Below are 26906 nucleotides of genomic sequence, written 5' to 3'. Positions count from 1 at the left end.
TTATGATGTAATCCTCCATCTTCTGCTCCAGTCACCTTATATGAATAAATGATGTTAATGAACGAAATAAATAAAAAAAGAAGAATTGATTGTATTATACAAGCAAACACAACATGCACAAATATTAAAATAAATTTAACTCACTTGGAACTCATAATAGAAATATGACGAGTCTTAAATTACGTGTCTCCAAGCTTGATGGCTTTTTAAACACAGGAAGTACACGTTTCCAAATGTCTGGATGAAATGAGTTTTTACCGCACTCATCTAAAATTTATTACAACGGCAAAATAAATATGCTATTACGTTCTTAATTATGGCCGGTGGCGTGATGTATTTCAATACTTTGTGTAGCTCAGTTCCGGTTTGAAGGGTGAATGAGCCAGAGTAATAACAGAGACAAGAAGTATACTACGAGTATCTTAGACCTCATAATTTGCGACGTTTTACCGGCTATACAGTCAATTCTACGCCCTGTAGTGCCAGTATGGGAGAAGGTCCAAAAAACGGTTTTGAAATCATGTTAGAGTTGTTTTGAATCAGGTTGCATGATGTGATGCAATTAGGTTTTGTTTGCAGATACAGAGCGTAATTTAATTTGCATGCAGCGGGAATTAAACAGGGTAGGAATGTCAACTCGTGGCATAATGTCGGATGCATCTTGATTTGACATTCCTCATTCATTGATATGTTCTTTGAATTATTCAAGCGCTACATATGATTAAATAGGTATGGTCGTCAATGTTCGCGCAAATCGCTTTGTAGATATATTTGTCGTTGGGTTAATTATTTTGAAAATAGAGAATTTGTGGGTAGTATTACAGGCAAGCCATGTTTGCGTTTTTTATGACCTTATTTGTTGTAATAAATTATCTGTTCGTACTCGGCTGCGAAAGAAAAAATATCGTGAGTAAACATACTGTATGTTTTGGTTAGAATTCTGCGGCGTGTGTTGTCACCAACACACAATGTAGAACTGCGTTTGAATAGTGTAAAAGCAGTAGGACATACTATGATAGTAGGCTCTTATTTTGCTTTTAAAATTTTTAGTCAGATTGCTTAGAAGATTCAAATTTTTTGAATGAGTTCGTCATGGGGATCGCTCCGCATAATTTTATTTCAGACAATTTTGTATTAAGCAAATTCAATGTTCTAGGATATTAATATAAAATTAGTTTCATTAAATCTTCATTATATATCCGAATCCATTCTTTCTATTTATTCGTAGAAACCGTTGGTCTGAAATGTAGACGGCGGGTCGCGTACAGTAGACTTAACAATTTCGACATAAATGAGAAATGTCTGTCGCAGCGAAATTAATGAAATTATGCTTCTATTTAAAATGTATAACGCTTATCTCCCTGTTCTGAATTAACTAAGCAGGTCATAGAATAATTATGGTCTACCCTCAAATTCGATGGTATTTTACTGAGTGCAAGTGCGTCTGGTAGTTTTCGTCCATTTATCAGTCATTCTACTCTGACGTTTCGTGGATACAATTCAAGCCTTATTTTGAACATATTTGTAATTTTATAAAATTTCATTCTCAAGTTATTGCTAATTGGTTAAATAATGTTAGCAGGTAATACATTCATGATAATGGCATAAATTTGTTTTCATTGTCAATATGTAGCTTTTCGTGTGATAAAAATTGGCCACTTGGGGGTTAGAAGAAATATAATGAAAGAAATATATTAAAGTATATGATTATTACATTTAAATGGAAAAAGAGTAACTACCGAGTACCGAGGGATCGGTGGAAAAAGATCCTAACCCGTTACAGCTTGATGTTAAAATTATCCATGTAATATTACGATTCAAAAGTAAATCTTGGAAGAGCATACTTGAATAAAGTATATTTTTATTTAATATAATAATATATATTGATATTACATATTTCAGAACGATCTCAAGCTCAGGGCACGTGTTTTTTAAATTAAATTGCGGGTCTCTGTTCGAACGTGTGTTCTGGACACGCGCCGTGATCTTTACTATCAATGTTTATTTTTGACATCATAAGTTTATACAAACAATAAGCGGGTGGTCACGTTTAAGGCGATTTAAATAAAGCGATTGCTTACTCATAAAGTACAAAATAAAAAAAGGAAAAGGTAAATTGAAACACCGTCATAAAATTAATAAAAAAACGAACCTACATACAAAGAGTTACACACATACAAATAAACACACACAAGTAACGTGAAAGTTATGCAACAATGTTATATTTATCAGTTTTTAATAATATAAAGATTTAATATATGTATTATCGAGGGATTATATTTTTATTAGGCACAAACACGATTTCGTTATCAGATACCTATCAGTATATTTGATTTAATATTGATGTCGTAACGTTGTTTCCGGACACACAGATAAAGGGATTTATTTAATTACATTCAGATTACCGTTTTATAGATTAAAAGCGATTAAAACTGACATTTCAGATTCTTAATATCAAAAACAGATGAAAGTCCTTACGTCTGATTATATTAGGTCTAATGTCACATGTCAATTTTTCCTGTGAGTGTAGTAACAGTTTAAGGTGAAATAGTATAAAGTTAATTTGAGACACGAACGATTGTAAAAATAAATCCCCTTTATGTCACTGAACGTGTCGACGAAGGTTATATTTTATAATTAAACGCAATTATTAAGCTGACAAGGACTATATTTCTTCAAATACAATTCGGTAACTTTTTAAAATGTCGCTTCCCGCGCTTGGTAACCAACCGCCATCTTATTTTGATGCCCCGCCCCACCGAGCTGCCACCAGTGTGCCCAGTTGATAAAAAAAATCATTCACCCGGTAAAGCTACTTTAAATTTAGGATAATTATTAAAATAAACCTTACACGATAGATACGACGAGCGATGGAAGTTCCTTTCGATATACCTACATTATGTATTAAACATACAGACAATGAAATAAACCAACAAAATTCACCAATAATAATTATTGGTCATTTCAAAAACATCTTAAGTCACATTTTTTTCCAAGATGCTTTTTGTACTGAAAATGGTTCCTCAAAGGTAGATGCGTGTTCTAGGTAAAAATCACGTAAGATAAATTCCTTCCTCTTCGAATAATACCGCGTGAAAGACGTTCATTGCACATACGACATAAGTCAGTGACTTAATATGTTTTTGCATGCACTACTATATAAATACATTATTATTCGCTATTTATATTTTTACCACTCGAATAATAAATTAAGTACAAAAAGTCTTGTAAATCTCATTTGTTTATGCATAAAACAGTTTTCATTGATTTCTCAAAAGTTCATTTCAATGTCAGATTCAATTGAATGGCATCAAATAAAATTGTTTCTAAATAACAAAAACACGTAAATGATTAGACAATATATATTCAGCCAGTTCATTCAGTTCAGCCGCGTAAAAAAAATTCGTTACAAAAATGAACAAGAAAGAGAAAAATATTCAGCCAGTTCATTCTGCTGTTAGCCGCGTAAAAGAACTCGTTACAAAAATAACCAAGAAAAAGAAAAAAAAAACAATTAATGTAATTGTGTCCCGAACAGATGTAACACCCAGCTTCCAAGTTGGGTTCCAAAATCCAACACTGATTCTCAATAGTACCTTATGCTTAGTAGCTGTGACGAGCTGTGACAATGTCTGTATTAGAACGCAAGATACATGAACATATTAATAATATAAGATAAAATAAATATAATAAAGCCGCTAGATCGGTCCTGACCTCTTGGGCCAAAGTTGTACCCATTTCGAACCTAAAAGCTTAAAAAGCCTTACGCTTTCATGAAAAGGAAGAAAGGATATTAGTAATTCCTTGAAAATAGGTTGCTGGTATATTTAAATATATATATTTATACGTTATATTAAAATTTAAGGTTAACGAACTTGTGCGTGTAATAAAAATATAGTCTATTGATCTAGATTTTACTATTACACGAAAGCACGCCCCTCCACGTAAATTTTTTTCGGTGTGCATGTGTGAGTGAGTAAAGCTCGTCGTACATAACTTAGTGTGCGTGAGAATACTAAGAGTAAAGACAGCAAAAAAATACAAATAAGATTATATTTCTTAAGATTATTTTATTAAAACAAACGATAATTTAACGAGGAATCGCGCGCTTCGTTAGTGAATAAATATAAATCTTAATACCTATTTGAACTGAGCGAAACATGTTTTTGTTTAATTTTGTCACGAGTTGTTTCTGTGTATCAGAGTGGGAGGTTCCTTTGTAACAAAAATAATAATAGTACCTATAAATTTTTAATATATTGTGTTTATATCTATAAGAATACAATCAATTTTATTGTTATTTATTGTGTGCATGTATGCGGCACATGAGTAATTACATACAGCTTAACGAAATACCACCAGTGGTAACCATTCATCATCGGATGTTTCATTCGCCTGTCTGTTTTCCCACCATAAATAAGAAAGCTAAAATATTGGCATTTTATGAATAGGCCTGCAATTGCAGATTCCGCACCCAATAAATCTTGATATTTGATCTATAAAAGGTTCAAAGCAGTTTATAACACGTGGCGAGATTCAAGTGGATTATCCTAGTTTCAAACTTCATGCGTATTGAGCACTTTACATATTTTAGTATTACCGACGCACGAATATAAATGTACTTGATTTCGAAACTTATGTTGTATGATAATAATAATGTTATATACATATATAGTGCCTACTAGTTTTCGCCTGCGGCTATACTTGTGTTTTTTTACGTGGTAGTTAAAGCAATATTAAGCGTTCTATGTGAAGGGTCGGAGCTAATAAGAACATATGAAATGTCAAGTAAACTCATTACGAAATTTCTAGAATATTTAAATACATTCGATTAAATATTTACGGAAAGTTACGTAAATATAATTATAGTCCAAGAGCCAGTGATCGGCCGACTTACGGTATAGCAGCAAGCTCCATATTACTGCCAGGTATACTGCTTCACCTTCTGTTGGTGAAATGGAGGTTCACTATTCCCATCGAGGGTTCCTTTGAGCACCCCAAGAAGTCGAAAAGCATAAAAATTGACTTTCAAAACGTGATCGCAGCAAGTCTGCCCTTTTGATATCTTAAAATATATATAGAAAACTTCAATGGCCGACACTTACTCCGGTTCCTTCGATATTTTTTATAATTTCAAAGCTACTTAAATTTGACAAAAATTTACGTTATTTCAGCGAGGCTGAAATTTGTATATATTATGTATATTGTTATTATATACATATATCTAAAAAAGCAGACACGTAGGTCGGTTCTAAGACGCAGGCAGACCACATAATAGTTTCTCAGTCGTGCTAATAAAGGTGCATGATTTTGACTTTCTCACCCTCATTGTGAATGGCAGAGAACCAGTATGAATGCATGAGAATATATATTTTGTTGTCTGTCTGTTTATGTGTCTGATTTCAATGAAATTCTGCCACATGTGAATCCACCAACGCGCATTGGAGCAGCGTGGTGGAATATGCTCCAAACCTTCTCCTCAAAGGGAGAGGAGGCCTTACCCGAGCAGTGGGAAATTTACAGACTGTTAATGTATGTAATGTATATTATTAAGAGAACTAGGAAAATGTTGTCTCCAGCATATTCATATGATAAAAAGCTTTCGTTTCTCTAGATGTGTGGTTACATGTGGTGGTTCGTTTATTTTGATAAGTTCTCGGCGGTCAAATAGTGCCCGCTAATTATTTACTTTATTGTGTATTTATTGTATTATTATAAATGACTAATTATAAAATATGATTAGTTTTTATTTATTAAAATTTAATGCCTTTTTCAACAGGGGGTGCAAAGTGGGCTCAAAAAAGTCGGTCTGGCGATGCTGTCTCTGTCGATGCCGCTCGATGACAAACACAAAGTCAGTAGATCGTGTGGGGCATGGTTTATATCATCATATCATCAAATCGTTGGTTCATCTGTGACCGTTTCGTCACAATCCATTATTTTAATAAAATTTGATCAAAATTTTTTTGCTGCTATCGGTACTTCTAGCTTACTATAAAATGCTTTGGGTTGATCGATTTGGATGAAAACATAATCGGGTTTTAATAATGCTTATTACGTAGATGGTTAGGATTGGGTATCAAATTAGTACTAAATATATATGAGGCAGAATAAATATTTCCACACAGACGCACACGCACTTATTAAACATGCATCAAGTAAACAGGATACATCTTAGTGTATTTGTGGAGGTTTGACAAAAATGATGACGTCACAAAACAGTGTTAATTACGATAACTGACGGGTTGAAAGTTCTAATGTATTCATATTATCTATCGTGACTAATCGAAGCGAAAATTAATGATCTGTAAAGTTATGCCTACCGATGTGCGACCAAGCGAGATTATTATAATAAAGAGCGTCACCGTTGGCTTGAAATGGTTTTAAGCTTATTCCAATGTGCTGATCGATTGCGGGTATCTGTATGTAATGAGCCGAGATGGCCCAGTGGTTAGAACGCGTGCATCTTAACTGATGATTTCGGGTTCAAACTCAGTCAAGCACCATTGAATTTTCATGTGCTTAATTTTTGTTTATAATTCATCTCGTGTTCGGCGGTGAAGGAAAACATCGTGAGGAAACCTGCATGTGTCTAATTTCAACGAAATTCTGCCACATGTGTATCCCACCAACCCGCATTGGAGCAGCGTGGTGGACTATGCTCCAAACCTTCTCCTCAAAGGGAGAGGAGGCCTTAGCCCAGCAGTGGAAAATTTACAGGCTGTTAATGTAATGTGTTATAACGCAATGTATCAGATTTCTTTCGACTCCAGATTTCCTTATGATGTATTTATTTAAAGCCGAGCAACAGATTAATTATAAACACTGAAATTTAGCACTTGAAAGCTGAAACGTCATCTCAATTAGAAATTTCAGCTTTAAGATGTGTCTGTGTGCTACATTAAATAGATAAAGAAATCAAACTTCTTAGTGCGAGGAAAATATTATGCTGAGACGTGCCAATATAAAGCAAACATTACCCAGAAGAAATTTGCAATGACAATATAAACTAAGTACTGTGTCACGACATACATACAGTTAATGTTGCATTCGTGTATTCAATATTCATCCATCATTTGACGTTTCTGGTATCCAATCGGCAGTCTTTTTGCCGAATGTCTGATTTGTGATTGGTGTGTGATTGTGAATAATCTAATTTAATTGGTGTGTTTTTTAAAGTTTAATTTTTTGATTGTTTGTTTTTTTTTTCATTGTTTACGCTGTATCGCGTTGTCATTTTTGATAAACGTTTCAAACGTAACATGGTCATCATGAACATTTTTTTCAGGAATGAATTTTATGTGGAAATTTCATTTCATATAATTTCATTTTCACTAAGCAAAAAATGTGATGTAGCATGATTTGAATGTGATGAGGGAGAGCGAGCCGAGATGGCCCAGTGGTTAGAACGCGTGCATCTTAACCGATGATTTCGGGTTCAAACTCAGGCAAGCACCACTGAATTTTCATGTGCTTAATTTTTGTTTATAATTCATCTCGTGCTCGGCGGTGAAGGAAAACATCGTGAGGAAACCTGCATGTGTCTAATTTCAACGAAATTCTGTCATATGTGTTTTCCACGAAGAGAGGAGCTGGGCTCGTTTCTCGGTAAATACAACTATTCTGTAAGAACAAACTCGAAACTCATCGCAGAATCCGAACGTGAAATTTCAGTAAGTGGTGTAGATTGGCTATAATCATTATAATATTTAAACGACGCAGATGCGCGTGTCGTTTAAATATTATCGTGTCAATGTAAGTCGGTTCTCAACGTTTCCCAATTGAGATCCGAAGTAAGTTTTGACTTTGACGGAATAACACTTTTTACACGGTTTAAAATGTGCTTTGAGGGCGTCGCGGTTTAAATATGATTTTCAAATTTAATTTGTTTTTATAAAATTATAGCTTGATTATAAATATTAAAAGCGAGTTTTGCTAAAACTATATAGATTTTTTTACACATGGACCACCTGGTGGTTATGAATGCCCGTTAACATTGGCGCTGTAAATATTTTAACCATTCCTTACATCCCCAATGCGTCACCAATGTTGTGAACTGAGATTGTATGTCCCTAGTGCTTTTAGTTACTATGAAATACAATAGAACATTACTTTACAACTTTACGGCCTACGAGTTTCCACAAAGCCCTACCAAAAAGTAAAAAAAATATACATAATAAAAATAAATTTTAAAAAGTAAACATTGTCAAATCTAAAAATAAATTGAAAGTCGAAGGTTTCCAAGTGTTCGAGATGCAAAATATAAGCATAGAAGCCTAAAAGGATACGTGGTGCGGGTACAAGTGTTGGCCTCGAGCGGACTGTGGACCGAGGACTGTGATTGGCTGAAATACTACAACGTATCCGCAGCGTCTGTGTTCTTATGTATGTTAATAATTGGAAAGTATAGCAGTTATTTCGTAAGTATGGATACTTATTGCCAGAAACATTTCGTACAAACGTTACAAACGTCAAGGTTTTTTTTAATGTACATGTTCATAGTACGGACGACAAGTATTGGAATTGATTGTAAGTGGTCACCAGTGTACAGTGTGTATCTTATAAAACAGCTTAAGCTCGACGTGTATATTAGCTTAGGTACCAGCGTTTTATTTTTAGGGTTTTGTTAGAATTCCCTATGGAAGTTATTAAAAATCATTGTTGTAATTTCGCGAATATTACTAGGATTTAATATTAATCCAATTAAAGAACAAAAACGACTCGTCACAGACGGTAATAAATAAATATCGGTCATAGAACATAAGTAACTTCTGTCATAATCACTTCCTTCTTCCCGTCTTGCTATCCAATCGTTGGTTCCTCGCTATCAAACACGTAATGAACTATAGTAATCGATTCATGACAAAGTCTGTGGTGGTGCCGAACTCTAATCCACGGTTACCATAGTTCTACAGTTATGATTGAGATATTTGTGACTAGTAAAAGTAGTACTTACGAAGCAACTGTTTGCTCAAGCTAAAACATTTTCATTTTAAGTCTTGTTTATGGGTAACACTAAAATATACATCACACGTACGTGCTACAACTCCAATTTATATCGACTAGGGCTACCGATCGCCTAGTTTCCACATATTCAATTAATAGCATCACTGCCCTGGATAAATATGAGAACCTTCATTTCACATAAAATAACGATTAAATTGAATTTTTATTCGCGCACAAATTGATAAGAAAACTACACCACTAAGTTGCTCATTAACTACCGATGAAATCAAATCTCTCGAAATAGACAATTTCACACTTCACCTTATATCCCAATGTTTAATTAATACAGATGTGAATTGCAAATCTTTAATTTATTGTAAGTACTATAGTAGGGCTGAAAAAATAAGAAATTACATATCACATAATTATTGCACTGGGTTACTCGTCTTTCAAACCGGAACACAGCAATACTGTGTTAAGTTTTGCTGTTTGGCGAGGTAGAATATGTGTTGAGTTGAAGGCTTGAACAGAGCCCTATCACCAAGTTAATTATATTATAAGTATCGCCAATGTTAAAGCCATATTATTTCGTATTTTTTTATTGTAAACATGCTAAAAATATAATTTTTGTTTTGATATATTTATTACCTATATATAATATCGACCTCCCTTATATTTGTCCTTTGTCGATGAAGGGACCGTTGAGGAGGATCCTCGCAAGTGGGGTCTCGATGTCTGTTTGAGTCGACGTGAACTATCACTGCTGTATTAAGTCTGAAGGATCTGGTAGGTATTTTATTCTTATAAGACTTTATTTCTAAGCAAACTATACCCGAATAGGTCAAACATATCACAAAGGGTCTATCTTTAATTTTAAGTCTGTGATCTTCCAATTCTATTTGTTATTCAAGCGATATTTCAGACAAATAAAAGAAGGCTTCGATTATTACGATTTGATTTAAAAAAATTGACACAATTGGAGAAAATAATCATCTTATGTAGATTGTTAAAGATTTTTTAAAGAAAATCTTTATTTTTAGAAAATCACTATATTTACTAGGTATCATATTTATAAACGGTGGCAGTGTTGCCACTAGCTAGCAATGTATATTGTGACTCGTTTTATAACATAAATCTTCATTATTTTTTGCTTTTCAGCGCTTGGGAATAGCAACCCTAATTTAGCCGTTTTGCGCAACGTAAATATTGTAATACAACCTTATGATGCTAGCAATACCGAGTGCCGAATGTTTTTCGTATAAATATGTTCTGTATGTTGCTTTATTTATATATTGGTAATCCAACAGCATTGTTACAAAAATATATATTCGCACAGATAAATAAATATTACAAAAAGGGCAGAGACAGATCGCTTCATCCTTGAGCTTAATTATGTTTAGGATATCTTGCAAGCCTGTCTTGTGTATATAATTTGCATCAATAAAATTTGTAATGCCGTGTTCCTGTTTGAAAGGTGAGTGAGTCTATGTAATTTCAAGCACAAGGGACATAACTTATTAGATTCACATGGTTCGTGGCGGCGACTCCAATTAGGAAAATGGCTATCAAACTATCGTGTAGCATTAATACAGTGTTTTATCGTTTTTATAAATCAGAGAAAAAAATAGATTTTAATTGATACTTTTTTTAAATACATTTTTGAAGTTGAATTTATGACTTATTTTGAAAAAAGCTAAAAAATGTAATAACTCACTTTTGCATAATGCATATGGGGTTAAAATTATCGCAAATAGTCACCCCTATTACCTCCTAACGAGAATACGTCGAATTACCAATAACCCTGTATATCGATTTTTTTAGTTATATCTATTTGAGTGAAGCTATTTTTACTCAAATAATTACTACTATTCTGAGTGGAAAAACTAAATACCGGAGATCCATGTTAATTGGACATTTTAACCATATCATAAAAGGAGATATTAGCCGCCATAGCTCGACTAGCGTTTAACATACCTTATATAGAAAATGATATTTTATGAAATTCAACGTGTAGGCAGGTCATTGTAGCCGGTGAGATATTCATTAACACTTTAAGAAGGGGAAGATTGCTTGGTGAGCTACTTATTGTTTTATAACAATATTTGATTAAATCCTTAATGGTATTTGTGCAATAAGGCGGCTGCCTTGTTACTTGAATCGAACCCGTAATAAATATATTTATATTGAAAGTTATTATGTTTCGAAAAATAGTAGGAAAAACTATTTGTCATATGAATATAGAGTATTAAAAATAATTCAGTACTGATGCATAATTTGAATGACTGACCCTCGTGCTAACAAGAGGTTTTAGTGTGTTTGACGACTAAGACTAAAGACAACAAAACAATACAAATTAAATTGTTTGTTAAATTTATTTTATTAAAAAAACAATGAATTAATTAATTGTTGATGAGTGATTTCCTGATTGGATAGACGTCGGTTGTTCAGCACTGTTGAAGTGTTATAAATACTATAGATATAAATTATATAGTTTATCCACTTGATAATAGATGACGTTAGTAGAGAGTCAAATCGCGCTATTATGTGGTTCATTAAATTATATAGAATAAAAGTTTTTTTTTTGTTTGTTCAAGTTTACAATAAAGTGTTCGTCTGGAAGCATTTTGTTTAATTGTGTCTTAGTGTACGAAGATTCTACCATGGAAGTTTAGAGATTGTTCAGGTACCAAAATAACTGAGAACCAACTGCAGTACCAATTTTTTTTGTTTGAAAAAGTAATAACTTAAAAATATTTGATAATCTTTAACGCAACTACCGTAGCAATGTTTCACTTGGGTGCTTTAAAAAATTGTAATAGATTTTTTTTCCAATACGTGGTTTTTTATTAAAAAAGGAGACATTATTCTACCTAGTAAAAAAGTAAGGGTAGAAACTGTGTCTCAGAATCCCCCCGGGCTGTTTCATAATTTATTAATTGCCTCAGTAATAATGAGACTAATGTTTTTTATCGTTTAAACTGTAATTAATTAAAATTGTAAGAATAAATTTTGCATAATGCTAATATTATTATTAGAGGTGATTTTCTGTAAAGTGTAGTATTAAATAAATAATATCATAGTTGATTATAATTAGTATTGAACAAAACGAAATATAAATATTAAAAACAAGATTTTGCAATGCTGAGACTGTGGTGTCTCACAGGCAAACTGGGGTTGAAAACTTAATATTAATTTTAAATGGTACTGTGATCAAGATATGATGTTATTACGTTATAAATATTAGATTATTTACATAAAAAAAAAATAAAAATGTTTAATGTTTTTGTTTTGTTATATTCAATGTTTGGTATAAAGGTTTTTTTATTAGTGAATTTTATATTAGTGCCATCTATGAGATACATCAGTACTGTCACATCACGTATCTCGATGTTACGGTGAGAGTAATCGTTACGTTAAAACAATTTATACTCTGTTCCAATCATAACAGGAGAAAAGTCAAATAATCAACATTTGACAGCAAATTGACGTGATATCATTGGTCGAGAGCTTGATTAATCTATGATATTCACAATAGATTTACAAAAAATAAATCCGTTTTGAATGTCGAGAAAACTGTTATCGGAATTTTATAAGTTAAATTAAAGTGGACGTTGTTAAGTGTAATAGTGTTGTATTATAAGTAAAGTCATATTAATCATATACTCTTAGTGGTGCAACCGAATTATTAGCAAATCGCATGAAGTACCAAAATCTAAGGTTTTTTTATATTTATTCCTACTTCGATTGGAATAGGCTATATGTCGAAAGAAATTTTGATGATATTAAATTACTTGGTGTTCAAGTGGAATCAATATAGAATCGAGGTCCGTTGTATAAGAGATATATCTCTTTGTTTTTTTTTTTACTTGGTATTTTAGTAGATATTTCTTATTATATAGAAGAAATTATGTGAAGAGAAAATAAATGTACTGCTGGTATAAGAAAAGCTGCTATAATGTGAGCTGGTGACTACATAGTACATACATATGTTCCGAAGTTCTCCGTGATAGCCCAACACTAAGTGAATACACACACACATACATACATACATACATACATACATACAAACATACATACATACATACATACATACATACATACACACACATACACACACACACACACACACACACATACATACATACATACATACATACATACATACATACATACATACATACATACATACATACATACATACATACATACATACATACATACATACAAACATACATACATACATACATACACACACACACACACACACACACATACATACATACATACATACATACACACACACACACACACACACACACACACACACACACACACACACACACACATACATACATACATACAAATTAAGTACATAAAAATTGAGACACGCTTGCCGTATTGTCTGTATTGCCCTTGAACCCATAGTCTTCATTTCTGATTGACGCAGACGTATCGGCGAATATAGTTTTATTATAAACCAGAGTAAAACATACATTACATAGTCATTTAAATATATTTACACTGAGCATGCTACTCAACTAGTGCGACCTTCGATGTCGATGCAAATTTAATTTGCGGATACATTGTAAATTAATGTTAAATAAATATTTATATTATGTAATGCTTATATGGAATTATAATCCTTATTATAAAGGTAATAAAGACTTTAAATAAGTGAGAAGAAATAAGCGCGTCCACTTGTTAACGTTTATCGAGAACGTGTCATATCTATGAGGTTTTAACACCAAAGGCTGTTCGTTGTTATTAGAGGTTTTTTTTATTGTTTGTTTTTAAGTAATTCACCGACTAACTGCTAGCGCTTCTCATTCACACGTGTGGTGGTTTATGGTGGGCGAGATGGAATACAGAGAAGAGTCCTGTATAAGCGTGGATCCACCCACCGATGAGCTGATGATCTGCACTCACAATACGTCGGGGTACAGAAGTATGGCGCGGTCGATAAAGAAACTCTTGTTATTTATAGGCTTCTGTCGCCGCGTATAAGTAAACAGAGATGTTGATTTTGACGAAACGTCACGGTTATATTTTTTTTTCATCAACTCCGTGGTGATTGGCGTGTAAACGCCCCTCACGCCACGCTACGCCACTCGGTCATCTCGGCTTGGGTAAACATTCGTCCAATGTAAATTATCGAGCTTAGTTGATTCGACTCTTAAAAATGGCTGCCTTGATATTCGTACTGGAGGACTGTATGATTTTTTAAGCATGTAAAAAGAGAGGTAGTGAGAAAGGTACCGGAGCGTAGTGGAGGAACGGAACCGGATAATGTCGGATTTTTAACCAATAAAACAGCTGTGATGGCCATCTTGGACACGGATTGAAGGGACTGTGGGATGGTGTTAATGCAACGAATCTGCGGCTCCTCCCGGGGTTTGCTTCTACTATTGGCACACGCACTCCTTATTAGTGCGACGCCATGAGGCCGCCCCGGCCTCGAATTGGACACGCGAGACCCTCATCTCACGCATCCACAGCCGCAGGATTATGCCCTATCTTTTATGCCCGGCAAGCTGTTGATATAGCTCAAGGGTTCAGGGTTGAGCAAGTAATATTACAACATGACATTTTTCGAACACTATAGTGCTGTTGAGTGCTTCGTGTGAAAATTTCTTTTTAGAATTCAATTTCTGCACCATCATTGGCACTTTATAATGTTAAGCTCGTCTAAGTGCTTTGAATATTATAAAGCCTCTTCTCAGGGTATCGTAAGGGGAGAGACCGTATTTTATTTCTTAAATTTTAATATGTACATTGAAAAATGTCAAGTTATTCTGTATTTTTTTTTTCAAACATTTTTATCCATGTAGCTGTCTCTTTCTGTTATTATTCATTGGACATTCGAAAGAAGAACACAGAATTGTATTATAATTCTGTCTTTTACAAAATTTCACACTCATACATTGATAAAATAACCCTGTGCAAACTAGGTCACTCTAGGAAATTAGTTGAAGCCGATATAATCGGAGTGTGGGATACGTTTGAATGATTGCTTTCATTAAAAGAAGATTTAGCGTCGATCAATGAATATTGAATCTATTGAATCACTAGTATACAGGCGTCGTCTTAAAATGAATCTATTTACAATGCAACATATCAATACATTTTAGACTTTGAAATTATATTTCTTTTCTGTTTTTTGTATCAATTAAATTTCGTCGAAATTATTTAAATAATTAAGTCAAGTAACGTATCAAACACACAATTTGCTGGAAATAATATTTTATGTAAACTAAGAGAACTCAAATATTTTCTATTACTTTTAATTCCATACATCAAAAAGAGATAGCAGTATTTTTTAGTGCTGTCTTTTAGTTTAGATATAGATTTTATCCAACGAATCGGCACTAATGTCTAAGACTAACAGTTCGAACTAATAAAAAATGTAATTGTACAGTAGATACTTTAACTTGTGTTTGCGCACACATTCATGCACTAAAATATCTCAGTTAGCTCCCAGGTCACCATACCTTATATTCCTCAACCTTATAATCTATACTAATATTACAGAATAAAAAACTAATTATTTAAACCCAAACCACAGAAAGATTCCATCTCTAGTTTGTAAAGGTTGGACGCAAACCACTAATTCAAAACTAGGTCGTTAGCGTTGATGAATCTAACAGCATCGCGATAGCTTGAGATAAATCATGTCTATATCCGTCGTGTTTGATCAGACACTATAAAGATAATCTAATTTTTGTAGAGTAGAAGCAATAATTAATTAAAATGTTACAAAGAACGCGGAGTATGTTAAATGATTCTATGATTTTACACTTGATGCGTTAACGTTAAAAAGGTTGGAGGTTCGATAGCAGATTGTATACTAGGTTGATCGGTAGATGCTCGGTACCGGTATTTACAATAGTTTTGTTAATTGATACACAAAAACGGTTAATCTATAATGGAACTATCGTGCAATGGTAAGTAATTGCACGATAGAAATAGGAAGACATATAAAAAGATAAGCTTATTTTAAGCCATGTAATAAAACGAAGAAGAGTTCGAATACGATCAAGTTAAATGAAGAAGTACCTGTGGCCACCTCACAGCCTCAGCCTGTTATCATATTTTTTGCATTCTCACCGAAGATACATATAAACTGGTATAAACTGGTGGATACTGGTATAAAATCCAGTGGCAAGGTTTGACCGTATACTAAAAAGGAGTTAAAATCTTATTATGAAATAGAGTGCTAAGCGACTTCGTTTAAAAGTGTGCAATTTTGTGATTATAAAAACGTAACTAAAAGGTGAAAGTGAGCTCCTTTGTTTGTTACGCTTTTAAGACTTAACTATTCAATCGATCACGTTGTTACAGAAAAGGACAAAGGGTACCTAATAACTTGCATATACTGGCGAAAACGCGAACGAAAACTAATATTTAAAATCAAATCAAACTATACTTTATTGAAGTAGGATTGTACAAGCACTTTTGAATCGTCATTTAACAAACTATATTAAGTGAAGCTACCATTTCAACATTTATATGTACAAAGTCGTGTTAGTTAAATACAATGATATATGTATATAATAAATACATACTGCCTGGAAATCAACGAGTATTAGCTTAAAATATAGAAACCCTAGAATTTATCCTTCTTATGGCAAGGTGTTCGTTTCTAAAATCAAATTGCGCAGATATTTTTAACTATGTCGATTCATAAATTCAAATAATTTGTAAAAATTACATTGATCAAGAAGGTATATTATTCAATACAACTTGACTTTGCGGAGTCGGAAACTTGGCGTTATAAGTTTTTTATTTAATGACATTACGTTAACGTAACATTTTACTTTACATTTTAGTATTAAACATATCATAGTATTTGCCGAGCGCATTCAAAATTATATATTGCAATGTTAATATTTCTCATGCGCAGTAACAGTATGATAAGTATCATACTGTTACTGCTAGGGATTACCGCGGTGTGGCCATTAGAAGCGTGAACCCATATGCGTGGAAAAAAATACTTTTAAATTACAACTGTGGAATTTTACAGTAGCGTTAATAATGTACTAATGGGTCGCATTTGAAACTTCGCGTTTATTCAAAAGATTTTTACAAATTTCGAAACCTATAACCTATGACATGGTTTTGTTTTGATTTAATTTCATTGTAAACTGAAGACCATAGCGCCGCTCTCTACCCGGCCAGTAACTTTTTTCCGCTCTCTAAAATTAATTCTTTGTTAAATCGCAACAATTTAGTAAATTACAATCAAGATTCCTTTTTAATTTTCTGCACATTCACGGCTGGAGTTCTTCAAAATAAGACCATAACTAATATCTTATATGCAGCTATCGTCCCATAATCCCTGGGCAAAAATCGGCTTACGCTATTATATATAGGAAGATAATATATTTTTGTTTATTATTGTTTTTGATGTTAATAATCAATTGGCGTACTTCGGAACAAGACCGGCTCATGGCATGACGTTCTCGTATACCGTCGTGCCCCCTTCGTCGCTCTCTCTACTACCCGTGTGTGAAAAGTTTTTTTATGTAACTAACGAAATCTATGTTTTTAATTTTTATGAGTTTTACAAACGCCATCAATTACGATTATTTAGATCTACCGAGTATTTATTTTTTTCAATTTAAGGTCCTGCATATTTTCTGCAATGTCTTATCTTAATTATAAATTTTATCACGTGAAAATTTTGAGTATGCATGTAACGCCAAATAATTGTAAATCAAAATAAAAAATAAAAAACCATAACATTTACCGACACTAAGCGAACGGTGCGTAGGCAACCTGTTATACCTCCTTATTTCTTGCCTTATTGTTTATTTTTTTTATTTGTAATACTGGTCAAGATTCTAGAGCAAAGTTATTAAATTATTGTATTGTCATCGGTCATACCAATGACAACCACGTTGAAAGATTCCGTTACATAGATTCATACAGGTAAAATTAATAAAAGCGTGTTAATAATATTAAAATAAAATAACTTTGAACCAGTCTACATCACATATATTCGTATTAATTTTGTATTGTCACCGGTATTAAATATGTGTGCAACATTTTAAGTGGAAAAAATAGTTAAAACAGTTTACCTAAACATATTTTTAAAGAAAATACCCTATCCTGCCAACAACCGGCGAAAGAAACTCAGCGGGTAAACAATATAACATAATCACTAGTTTCATGGCCAAACAAATCCATATAGCAACAGTATCATATTACTGTATGAGAAACGTGTGCCGGTACAAGTATTGCCATATGACTCCCAGTATTATTGATAAGCCAATGATATTGTTTATAATTATAATCACGACATATAATATTATTGCCGCCGCGTTATACCGCCTGCAGTTTTTATACATATTTGAAGTTCTTTGTCTAAACCGTCTTCCCAATTCAGCTGGAGTCGAGTCTCCTTGTACGTCTGCACCAGAGAGCTCTGTTCTGGGTTTTCTGTTTACTCAGATTCTCTTTCCGGCCCTCTTTGAATGTTTGACCACCAGGTTGCGGGCGGTTGTGCTTTTCTCCGCGGTCGGTCTGTGATATTTAAGGCTTTTTTGATGGGATTGTCATCGTTACGTCTCAGGATGTGGCTGTACTAGCTTAGTTGACACTCCTTCATTTTTTCTGTATACATATGTATGTATAGCTTAGACTGAACCGAAACTGGATCATCATTGCGTTTGTAGACTAGGAAAACATCTGAACGTCAATGATTACGATTCGATTGCGATGAACTAACTTGATGGTAAAATCGGGCCCCTGCAAACGCCACTCCGTCTGTGACGAATTTTCTTTATTCCTCACAATTTTTATATTGTTACTTTTAAATCTATTTTCAACAAATAATCAAATGGCTTATTCTGATCGAGGAGGTGACAATTGTACATATAAATTAAAAAAAAAAAGTAAACTTAATTAGAATTTTACTTTTTTTTTAAGTTTTTCCGAAAATTGGAGAATGTAATGAAGTGTACAAACCGTTCAGGCTTGCAAGGGATTAATAGATTACAAATAATGGCTGAGTGGAGAAAATGGAGAGATTGATAGCAGCTTTTCCCCGTTGAAAAGTAATTCCGATTTTCCGGACGATTGAACTTAAATAGTTACAACCATCAGGGACGATGCGATCTTTATATTAAATCCAAGTATTTCAATTACACGTCTATATATATATATAGACGTGTATATATATATAACCATCCGTTACATCAACGACGCGCCACCACTCGGTACAAAAGATGTTATGCCCTGTGCCTGTAGTTAAATTGATCACTTACCTTTCAAATCAGGACACAATAATACTAAATATTGCAGTTTCGTGGTCGAATGTGATGACTGGTTGGTACTTACCAAGACTGGCTTCCAAAAAGCCGTACCAGTAAATTATATGATAAATTAAATTAATATAAATTATTGTATAATAACAATAATAGCATTTTATTCAGATCTCTTAATAGGTTACAATAATTTGAACTTAAAAAAAAACGAACACTAATTCTTACTTAAATAAAAATTTAAACTAATGTCTGTTTCTTGGTTATCACTTGTAGATCTGTTTGCCAGTCGGCAAACGCCTCCTCCAACCATTTCCATTCCTCCCTTTCTTGAGCCACTCTGTTCTACATGACTCCTGCCACTTGTCTGATGTCGTCATCCCAACTTTTCTGCGGTCTACCTCTTCCTCTTGCCTTCTCTGGGGCACCACTGTGTCACTCCTTTGCTCCATTTGTCGTCTCCTCTTATCAAGTGCCCTGTGTATAATAAATTATAATAATTATGATATTTAATTTGAAACTATTTTGAGTAAAAAATGAGTGAACATAACAGAGTACAACCGTCCCACTGATGGGAAAAGTCTTCATTTATTAAGAATGCTTGGAGTTAATGTCAGCATATTTCTCCATTGCTTGATTGATTTAAAAGTCAGAGGTTATTTGAACATCAAAAAAAAAATAAATTGAAGTTTACTTAATTACTTCCTTATTTATTCCACTGTTATTAATCCATTTGAAAGCAATTTAGTTGAAGGTACGGTTAAGGAGGAAAGTTTAATATGAAATTAAACACGAGTCAAAGACAAAATATAAATTTATCGATTTTATGACGTTTGACGTTTTAGACATACGCCTGGCAGCTCGTGAATACTTTGCCACATGGGTCTTATTCCGGCAAAAGTTGGAGAGGGATCGGTCACGAATTGCGGATTGATTAGAGACTACAAGATAAACATTAGGCTGGAAACTAAGCGTGGAGGATATTTTCTATCTTCTCTTATTGCTAGTTAAACTGATCACTTACCTTTCAAATCAGGACACAATAATACTAAATATTGCAATGAATAAATGATTAATTTACACACAAATGTGTGTGTGATAAATGGAAGTAAAAAAACCGAGTCGTGGCACACCAGGATGGAACAAAGCTGCTGTGGGTACTGAATAACAGACACAGTTCAATATATTAACAGCGTTTGAGATTAATTAAATCGCAAGAATTAAATTTGTTATAAGAACGTGGTGTGAATTAAAACAATAACAACAAATATGTTTAAATATTTTTTATAAAACTATTTATAAAGTAGACGGAGGGAAAGGTCGCCTAGAGAGCGCACAACGCTATACCCTTACGTGACGATTTCTGCCAGTTCATTCCACTGAAAAACGTGTAAAATAACTTCGTTTCAAAAATACAGAAAAAGTACATACCAGTTTTTATGCAGTGTTCTTTTACTGCATAGATAGATAAAATTCCAATGGTGTTACAGTTTTGTCCAGGGTTGTCTGTGTTTGTAACACCAGTTATTTTACTGCCGAAAGCAATACTTTCCAAATCGAATGGTGAATTAGATCTAGATCAAGTTCAATAAGTGGTTTGTATATCTTATAGATAAATGTGTATAGCTGAAGGCGAACACACAAAGTAGTGACCGGTTTTGGTACCTTTGTAAAATAAATGACAAATAAATGGAAATGTCATCTAGTGCTTCCTTATACAAATATAATACTATTGTAATGAAATAAAAAAGAATCCTTTAGTAGTATTCTACCACTAGAAGGTACTTACTTTATTAAAGGCAGACCTTTTTATATCGTATCGTGTTATTCCAGACGAACGCAATAACGTTTTTTTTTAACCCGTAATATTTCAATCGATTTTAGAGCCATCTATTTGAAAATATGACTAGACAGTCAACCTGACGAATCACTGACCAACACGTCAGTTCTTTCGATATAGGTTTTGACTATCTATTTATCAAGTCGTTACATATATATTTTACGATTTTAATATGTCCTTTGTACTGTTTTCTCAGAAAACTGCCAGTGTTTTCTTAATAATTTTACGATATATTTTGACGTTTACTTTATTATGCATACGAAGCTAGCCGTTGGATTGAACTCATTTTTACTTCAAGAATTATTAAAGTTTGGGTGGACTCAGCTTATAATTTAAACGAAGTCTGTTTACACAAATACAATTTATGATGATTGTAAATATCCGATGACTGATATCATTGCATTGCGTCAAACTGTTTATTACTATTTATTTATTTATATAAAAAAAAAACTGCACCACATATAGACATGTGTGCACTATAATCACCAACATCCTGCGCAGTTGGCAAGTCTCCATCGAGTAGACCACGGTGGCTGAAATTGTATTGAGTATTTATTTTGTCGTATAATGCTCATCCGTAATTGATCCTTCGGAGATTGGTCGCCGTGACCAGAATTCGTTGAATAGGACATTATTATTGACATCATGTAGATTATCTGTTTTGCAGTTTCAGTGAATACAGTTTTGATTTGCTTTAAATAATGATCTCATTGCTCTCATACAATATAGCGTCTTTTTCCTCTTAAATAAACTTGGTGGTTTTATTGCAAGCCCGTTTGGGTATTTCATTCACTCAAATTTGGCCCGTTCAGTCATCATATATTCTAACGCTACACAGCAATACTTTCTATCGTAGGGTTCCGGTGTGAGCCAGTGAACCTACAGACACAAGGACATAACGTCTTAGATCCCAAGTTTCTTGACGCATTGGCAATGTAAAGAATTGTTAATGGCCATGGCTATCAGGTAGTCCATTCGCCCGTCCGCCTACCTACACCATAAAAAAGGTCTGCAACTGTTTTTCGTGGCTCTTTGTATACTTTGTATTGTTTTGAGTGTCTTTTTATGTTTTTAATTTCAGGCAGCAGCGCAATTGACCTTTTATCATGACTTATGATTACGTAGTTACTATTACTACTACAATAGCCTTTTATAAACTCCTTAGATCACGGTCAGTAGTAAAGATTATGAAGAAACTTTTGTTTCTGTTCGTATTTGAATTTAAAGTTATGTTGAAAAGTTAACGAGCTTAAAAGCTTTGTTGATATTCCACTGTATGCTTGTGACCTATTTTACATTCAGTTGAAAATACGAGTAGTGGTTCTTATTGCACATGGAAACCTTTTTGTGTTTTGATACGGTATCGTTACTGAATTATACATCTGGAGTTTATTAGCATAGCATAGCATGTAGTGGATAAAAAGCAATCCTCTTCCGTTTCAAGAGAGTTTAATAGTATTATCTATACTAATATCATAAAGAGGTAAACTTTGTTCGTTTGTATGTTGGGGGGGGGGGGGGGTCTGTAATCTCAAAATTACTGATCCAATTCTAAAAAAAAATCACTGGTAGAAATTCATATTATTTCTGATAGGAGACGAATTATATTTATAGCATATCGTTTTCTTCATTAATAAAGTACATTCGTGCAAAGCCGTGTCGGGTTGCTAGTGTTAAAATATTATGATATAGTGTTAGCATATGAGTGCAATGTACAGTAAAAGGGTGTGTGTGTTTTATAATAAAATAATATTAAAGACGAGAAATATACATATACATGTATAAGTAGGTACCTCGTTAATATAAATATTTTAATAAAAAAAATCCCTAAATGACAAAAGTAATGGGCACAGTACGTTTACCGTAAACACACAACGCTGGTTTCTTGATTAAACAAATTGCTTGATTGTTGAGCTCTTATTTGCACAGGACTTAACTTATCAAGCCTCTGGCGAACGATGTGACTTTGTAGTGGCGTTCAGTATTTAATATTAAATGTTTGATGATCACGCGTTTCGTGAAATGGAAACAGATGAGGATTTTAATAAGTCTATTTAGAAATTCCATTTATATTAAAAATTATATAATAATTAACCTAATAGTTTATTTTCAATTAAATTTAATTATTGACTTTAAGTTTTTTATGAGTAGCCGTGGCATATTTTATTTTTTTCATTAATTGATTAAAATATTATATTCAAAGTAATTGGTTAATACATATCATATATATATTTATGAGATGTTAAGTAAATTTGGAGTTTCTAGTATCAGATTTCCATAAAAAATAGATTGCATTTTCTTTAATCACGATTACGTAACGCTGTGAAATTTTCATAAAATTTAATCCTGTAACGCGACGATTCGAAAGTGCTTATATGGATCATAATCAGCCTGTAAATTTCCCACTGCTGGGCTAAGGCCTCCTCTCCCGTTGAGGAGAAGGTATGGAGCATATTCCACCACGCTGCTCCAATGCGGGTTGGTGGAATACATATGTGGCAGAATTTCGTTGAAATTAGACACATGCAGGTTTCCTCACGATGTTTTCCTTCACCGCCGAGCACGAGATGAATTATAAACACAAATTAAGCACATGAAAATTCAATGGTGCCTGCCTGGGTTTGAACCCGAAATCATCGGTTAAGATGCACGCGTTCTAACCACTGGGCCATCTCGGCTCTATATATGGATCAATTTACAATTTATTTATAGTTATTGAAAGTGCTGTAGGTACGCCATAGTTTATTAATGTCAACTAAGAAAATGTTTCACCCGATTCCTCGTTCTCCCATCTCATAAACTAACCTAAACTTGATAGAACCTTTTCATCTCTGATATAATAACAAAGTACTGTTTATATTTATTAATGATGATGATTTGATTTGATCGTACTATATTACGTCATCACGGACATTTCGAGTGGTGTATTCAAAAAGGGTGTGTTCTTTTGTAACCAAATTGTCCACGAGGCATTGCGGAAGAATAGTCAGTAAGTTAATTGCTCATAATTCTGAGTTTCATGAGCAATATTGTGCATACAATATCTGACCTTAATTAACTTTAAGCCGTTTTACCATGTACATGCTTTTCAACAAAGTGAAGGTATCACCTGTATCCTGTTACTAATTATCCAGCTAAACTATGTTGTATTCTTGTATTCGAACGGGTTACTGTTGTGTGTGTTGTAGGGTTGTATTAATCCAATCTTTACACATGTAAGATACATAACATATTTGATTCCATGGCTAGCAGGTCATCGACATCATAAAGTATTATAGTTCTGACAATGGCATGTTTGTAAACAAATTAACCACTTCAATCTACGCAATCCACGTATCCGTCAGCATTTCAACGAGATATAAATATATATGTAATTATTGATCGCATGTGTCTTAAAGGTGTAAACATCTGTGTATATAGTAATGTAGTGCTCGGCGATAAAAGACACATGGTAGCTTAAGCCTTTTCGGGCCCCAGTGTATAAAAGGAAGAGCCCCCCAGGGGCCATGTTTCTCGCGAAAATCTTCCAAATGTGCATTTGTATATACTGTCCGTGCTGCTAAGGGTAAGCGAGATCTGGAAACAGGCTGTCATGGTTTGGGCATGTCATACGGAGGAAAGAGGACCATGTTGTGAGAAAGGTTTTGATAATGGATGTGCATGGATATAGAGGTAGGGGACGACCCAAGAAACGATGGATGGATTGTGTGAAAGACGATATGGTTAGAAAGAATGTGACTTGTGGGCTGACTTCCGACAGAGAAGTATGGAGGAAGAAGACATGCTGCGCCGACTCCAAGTAAAATTGGGATAAGGGCAGGAGGATGATGTGTATTTGTATATACATATAGTGACTACTTTGTACTTCAACACAACTGTGGAACATTTACTTTACGTTTCGTTATGCGTTCATTTTGCCGCACCCGAAAACAAAGTGGATCTATTGTACCGCATTGTTTCCAAGACCTAGAATCTGCAGAGCTAGCTAACCAGTAATCATTTGTCTTCGTTAAACCGATGCCTTTGTTCAATTTGTTTTAGGAGTTAGGTATAAGTAATAATTATTACAAGTATTAAATACAGAAATGAGGTCATTTTATAGCGCAGATTTTACGCTTATAATTTAAGTTTATAAACGAGATTTTAAGCATGACTAACAATTAAAAAGACAAAATAGCAGGCAATCACCATGTTCAAATTAAAATAAAGTTTCAAAGATTATGTATATTTTTTTCGATTCTTGTCAAGATTCGTTCGCCAAACAGCAATTAGTATTGTTGTTTCGGTTCGAAGGGATGAATGAGCCAGTTTTACTACAGACATAAGGGACACAGCTCCCAAGGTTGGTGGCGTATTCGGAATGATTATTATTTCTATAAGTGCCAATGTCTACATATACCTTAAAAAAGCGACATCCGTTACAAAACTTACTGATATTAGGGCCTTATTAATGTTCTATGTTATTGTTTATTAAAAACTGAATATAAATACTAAACCGATGTACTATTAGTCAGAAAGCGAGAGCGTTGTTCATCACTTTAACTGAAACGTTAAAAAAAATTGTCAGAAATATATCTATAATGACGTAATAGGCTTCTAACCCATATTTTATTATAAGACAAAAGAAGAAAAAAAACGTTAACACTATTATAATTATCAACAATGTCATATCATGTTGACATGTCATAAATGTCAAATATTAATAAAGTAAGCACTCCACTTCAAGGCTACATCGTTTACGTCGAGGTGTTTATTAAATAAAGTCAGTATGACACGATGCTCCTACGCATTACGCGCTTAATGTTACAATTTCTAGTTGAAAGTGCTCGTGGAAAATTTCTCTAATATATATTTGTACAGTGCGAATAGTGTATATAATATTATCTCGCTTCGAATTCGACAATTTTAGTTGGTTTTAAGGCGTTACTAATATTGTAGTGTAATTGTAGTTAAAATATATTCCCATAAAAAGTAATGTGTAATGTTTATATAATAAAATACCTTTATACATAATTTCCACAAATAATGAACGAAAATTTAGAAATTGAACAAAAATGAATACCCTAATAATTGCAAAAAATATCATATTTATATATAATATATAAATGTATCTTATTCAAACCTAATTAAATATCGCAACATAGTTTTGCTATAAATCTAAATTAGAAAAATCAATGATCTATATTTCGATACGATTTTTTTTTTCTTCAAAAATAGCAATATAAAAACGTACTATTAGTAAAAAAAAGCGTGTAATACTATACGAACCAATTTTGTAATTAGAATAAAAATAGATTACTTTAATTCAATTAAACATTCAACAAATCCAAGTGTTTAAAATATCTGGCGACACTTTATTAATTAAATTTAGTAAGATTTTCATTTTATCTTTTATTTGATATTAAATGTATTTTTAATGTTAGATACGACAAACGGCCCGTTGTCAATGTCGACAAACATCTAACATATCATATACTTTAATGCGCTCGTTCAAGCTACCAAACTGTAAAGTACATTAAAATTATATTTACCTGTAGAATCTATACATATAATAAAATTGGAGTCTCTGTTTTTCTGTTTCTTCCGGCTAATCTCTGGAACGGCTGAACCGATTTTGACGGGACTTTCACTGGCAGAAAGCTGATTTAATAAGGACTAACTTAGGCTACAGCAATAACTTTTTTTGTTAAATTCAAACGCGCACGACGTCGCGGGCACAGCTAGTAGGTAATAAATTGTGAGAATCTAGTCAGACTTTTTTATATATTTCTTTTACAATAGTTCACAAAAGACTTGGTTGTAGAACTTTAGGCAAGCAATGTTCGTTCTTCACACTTTTCCCTTATTTTTAGAAGTAT

At 33.3% G+C, this 26906-nt stretch overlaps 1 protein-coding gene across 8 annotated transcripts in view; it reads left to right on the top strand.

Moving 5' to 3' along the window:
- The window catches only part of Trpm (Transient receptor potential cation channel, subfamily M), a 265036-nt gene that overhangs the window by 25171 nt on the left and 212959 nt on the right, over window positions 1-26906 (top strand). For 7 of the 8 annotated variants that reach the window (XM_064217803.1, XM_064217804.1, XM_026635934.2 and 4 more), the window contains exon 2: window positions 5780-5854. The exons of the other annotated variant lie outside the window; for it this stretch is intronic. In XM_064217803.1, the coding sequence (XP_064073873.1) occupies window positions 5780-5854 (75 nt within the window). The remainder of the gene's footprint in view (window positions 1-5779; window positions 5855-26906) is intronic. 8 annotated transcript variants of the gene reach the window in all.

The sequence above is a fragment of the Vanessa tameamea genome, chromosome 18 (assembly GCF_037043105.1).
Source record: "Vanessa tameamea isolate UH-Manoa-2023 chromosome 18, ilVanTame1 primary haplotype, whole genome shotgun sequence".
In the NCBI taxonomy this organism is placed as follows: domain Eukaryota; kingdom Metazoa; phylum Arthropoda; class Insecta; order Lepidoptera; family Nymphalidae; genus Vanessa; species Vanessa tameamea.
Note: the sequence above shows the minus strand (reverse complement) of the source record. Positions and strands in the feature narration are given on the sequence as shown.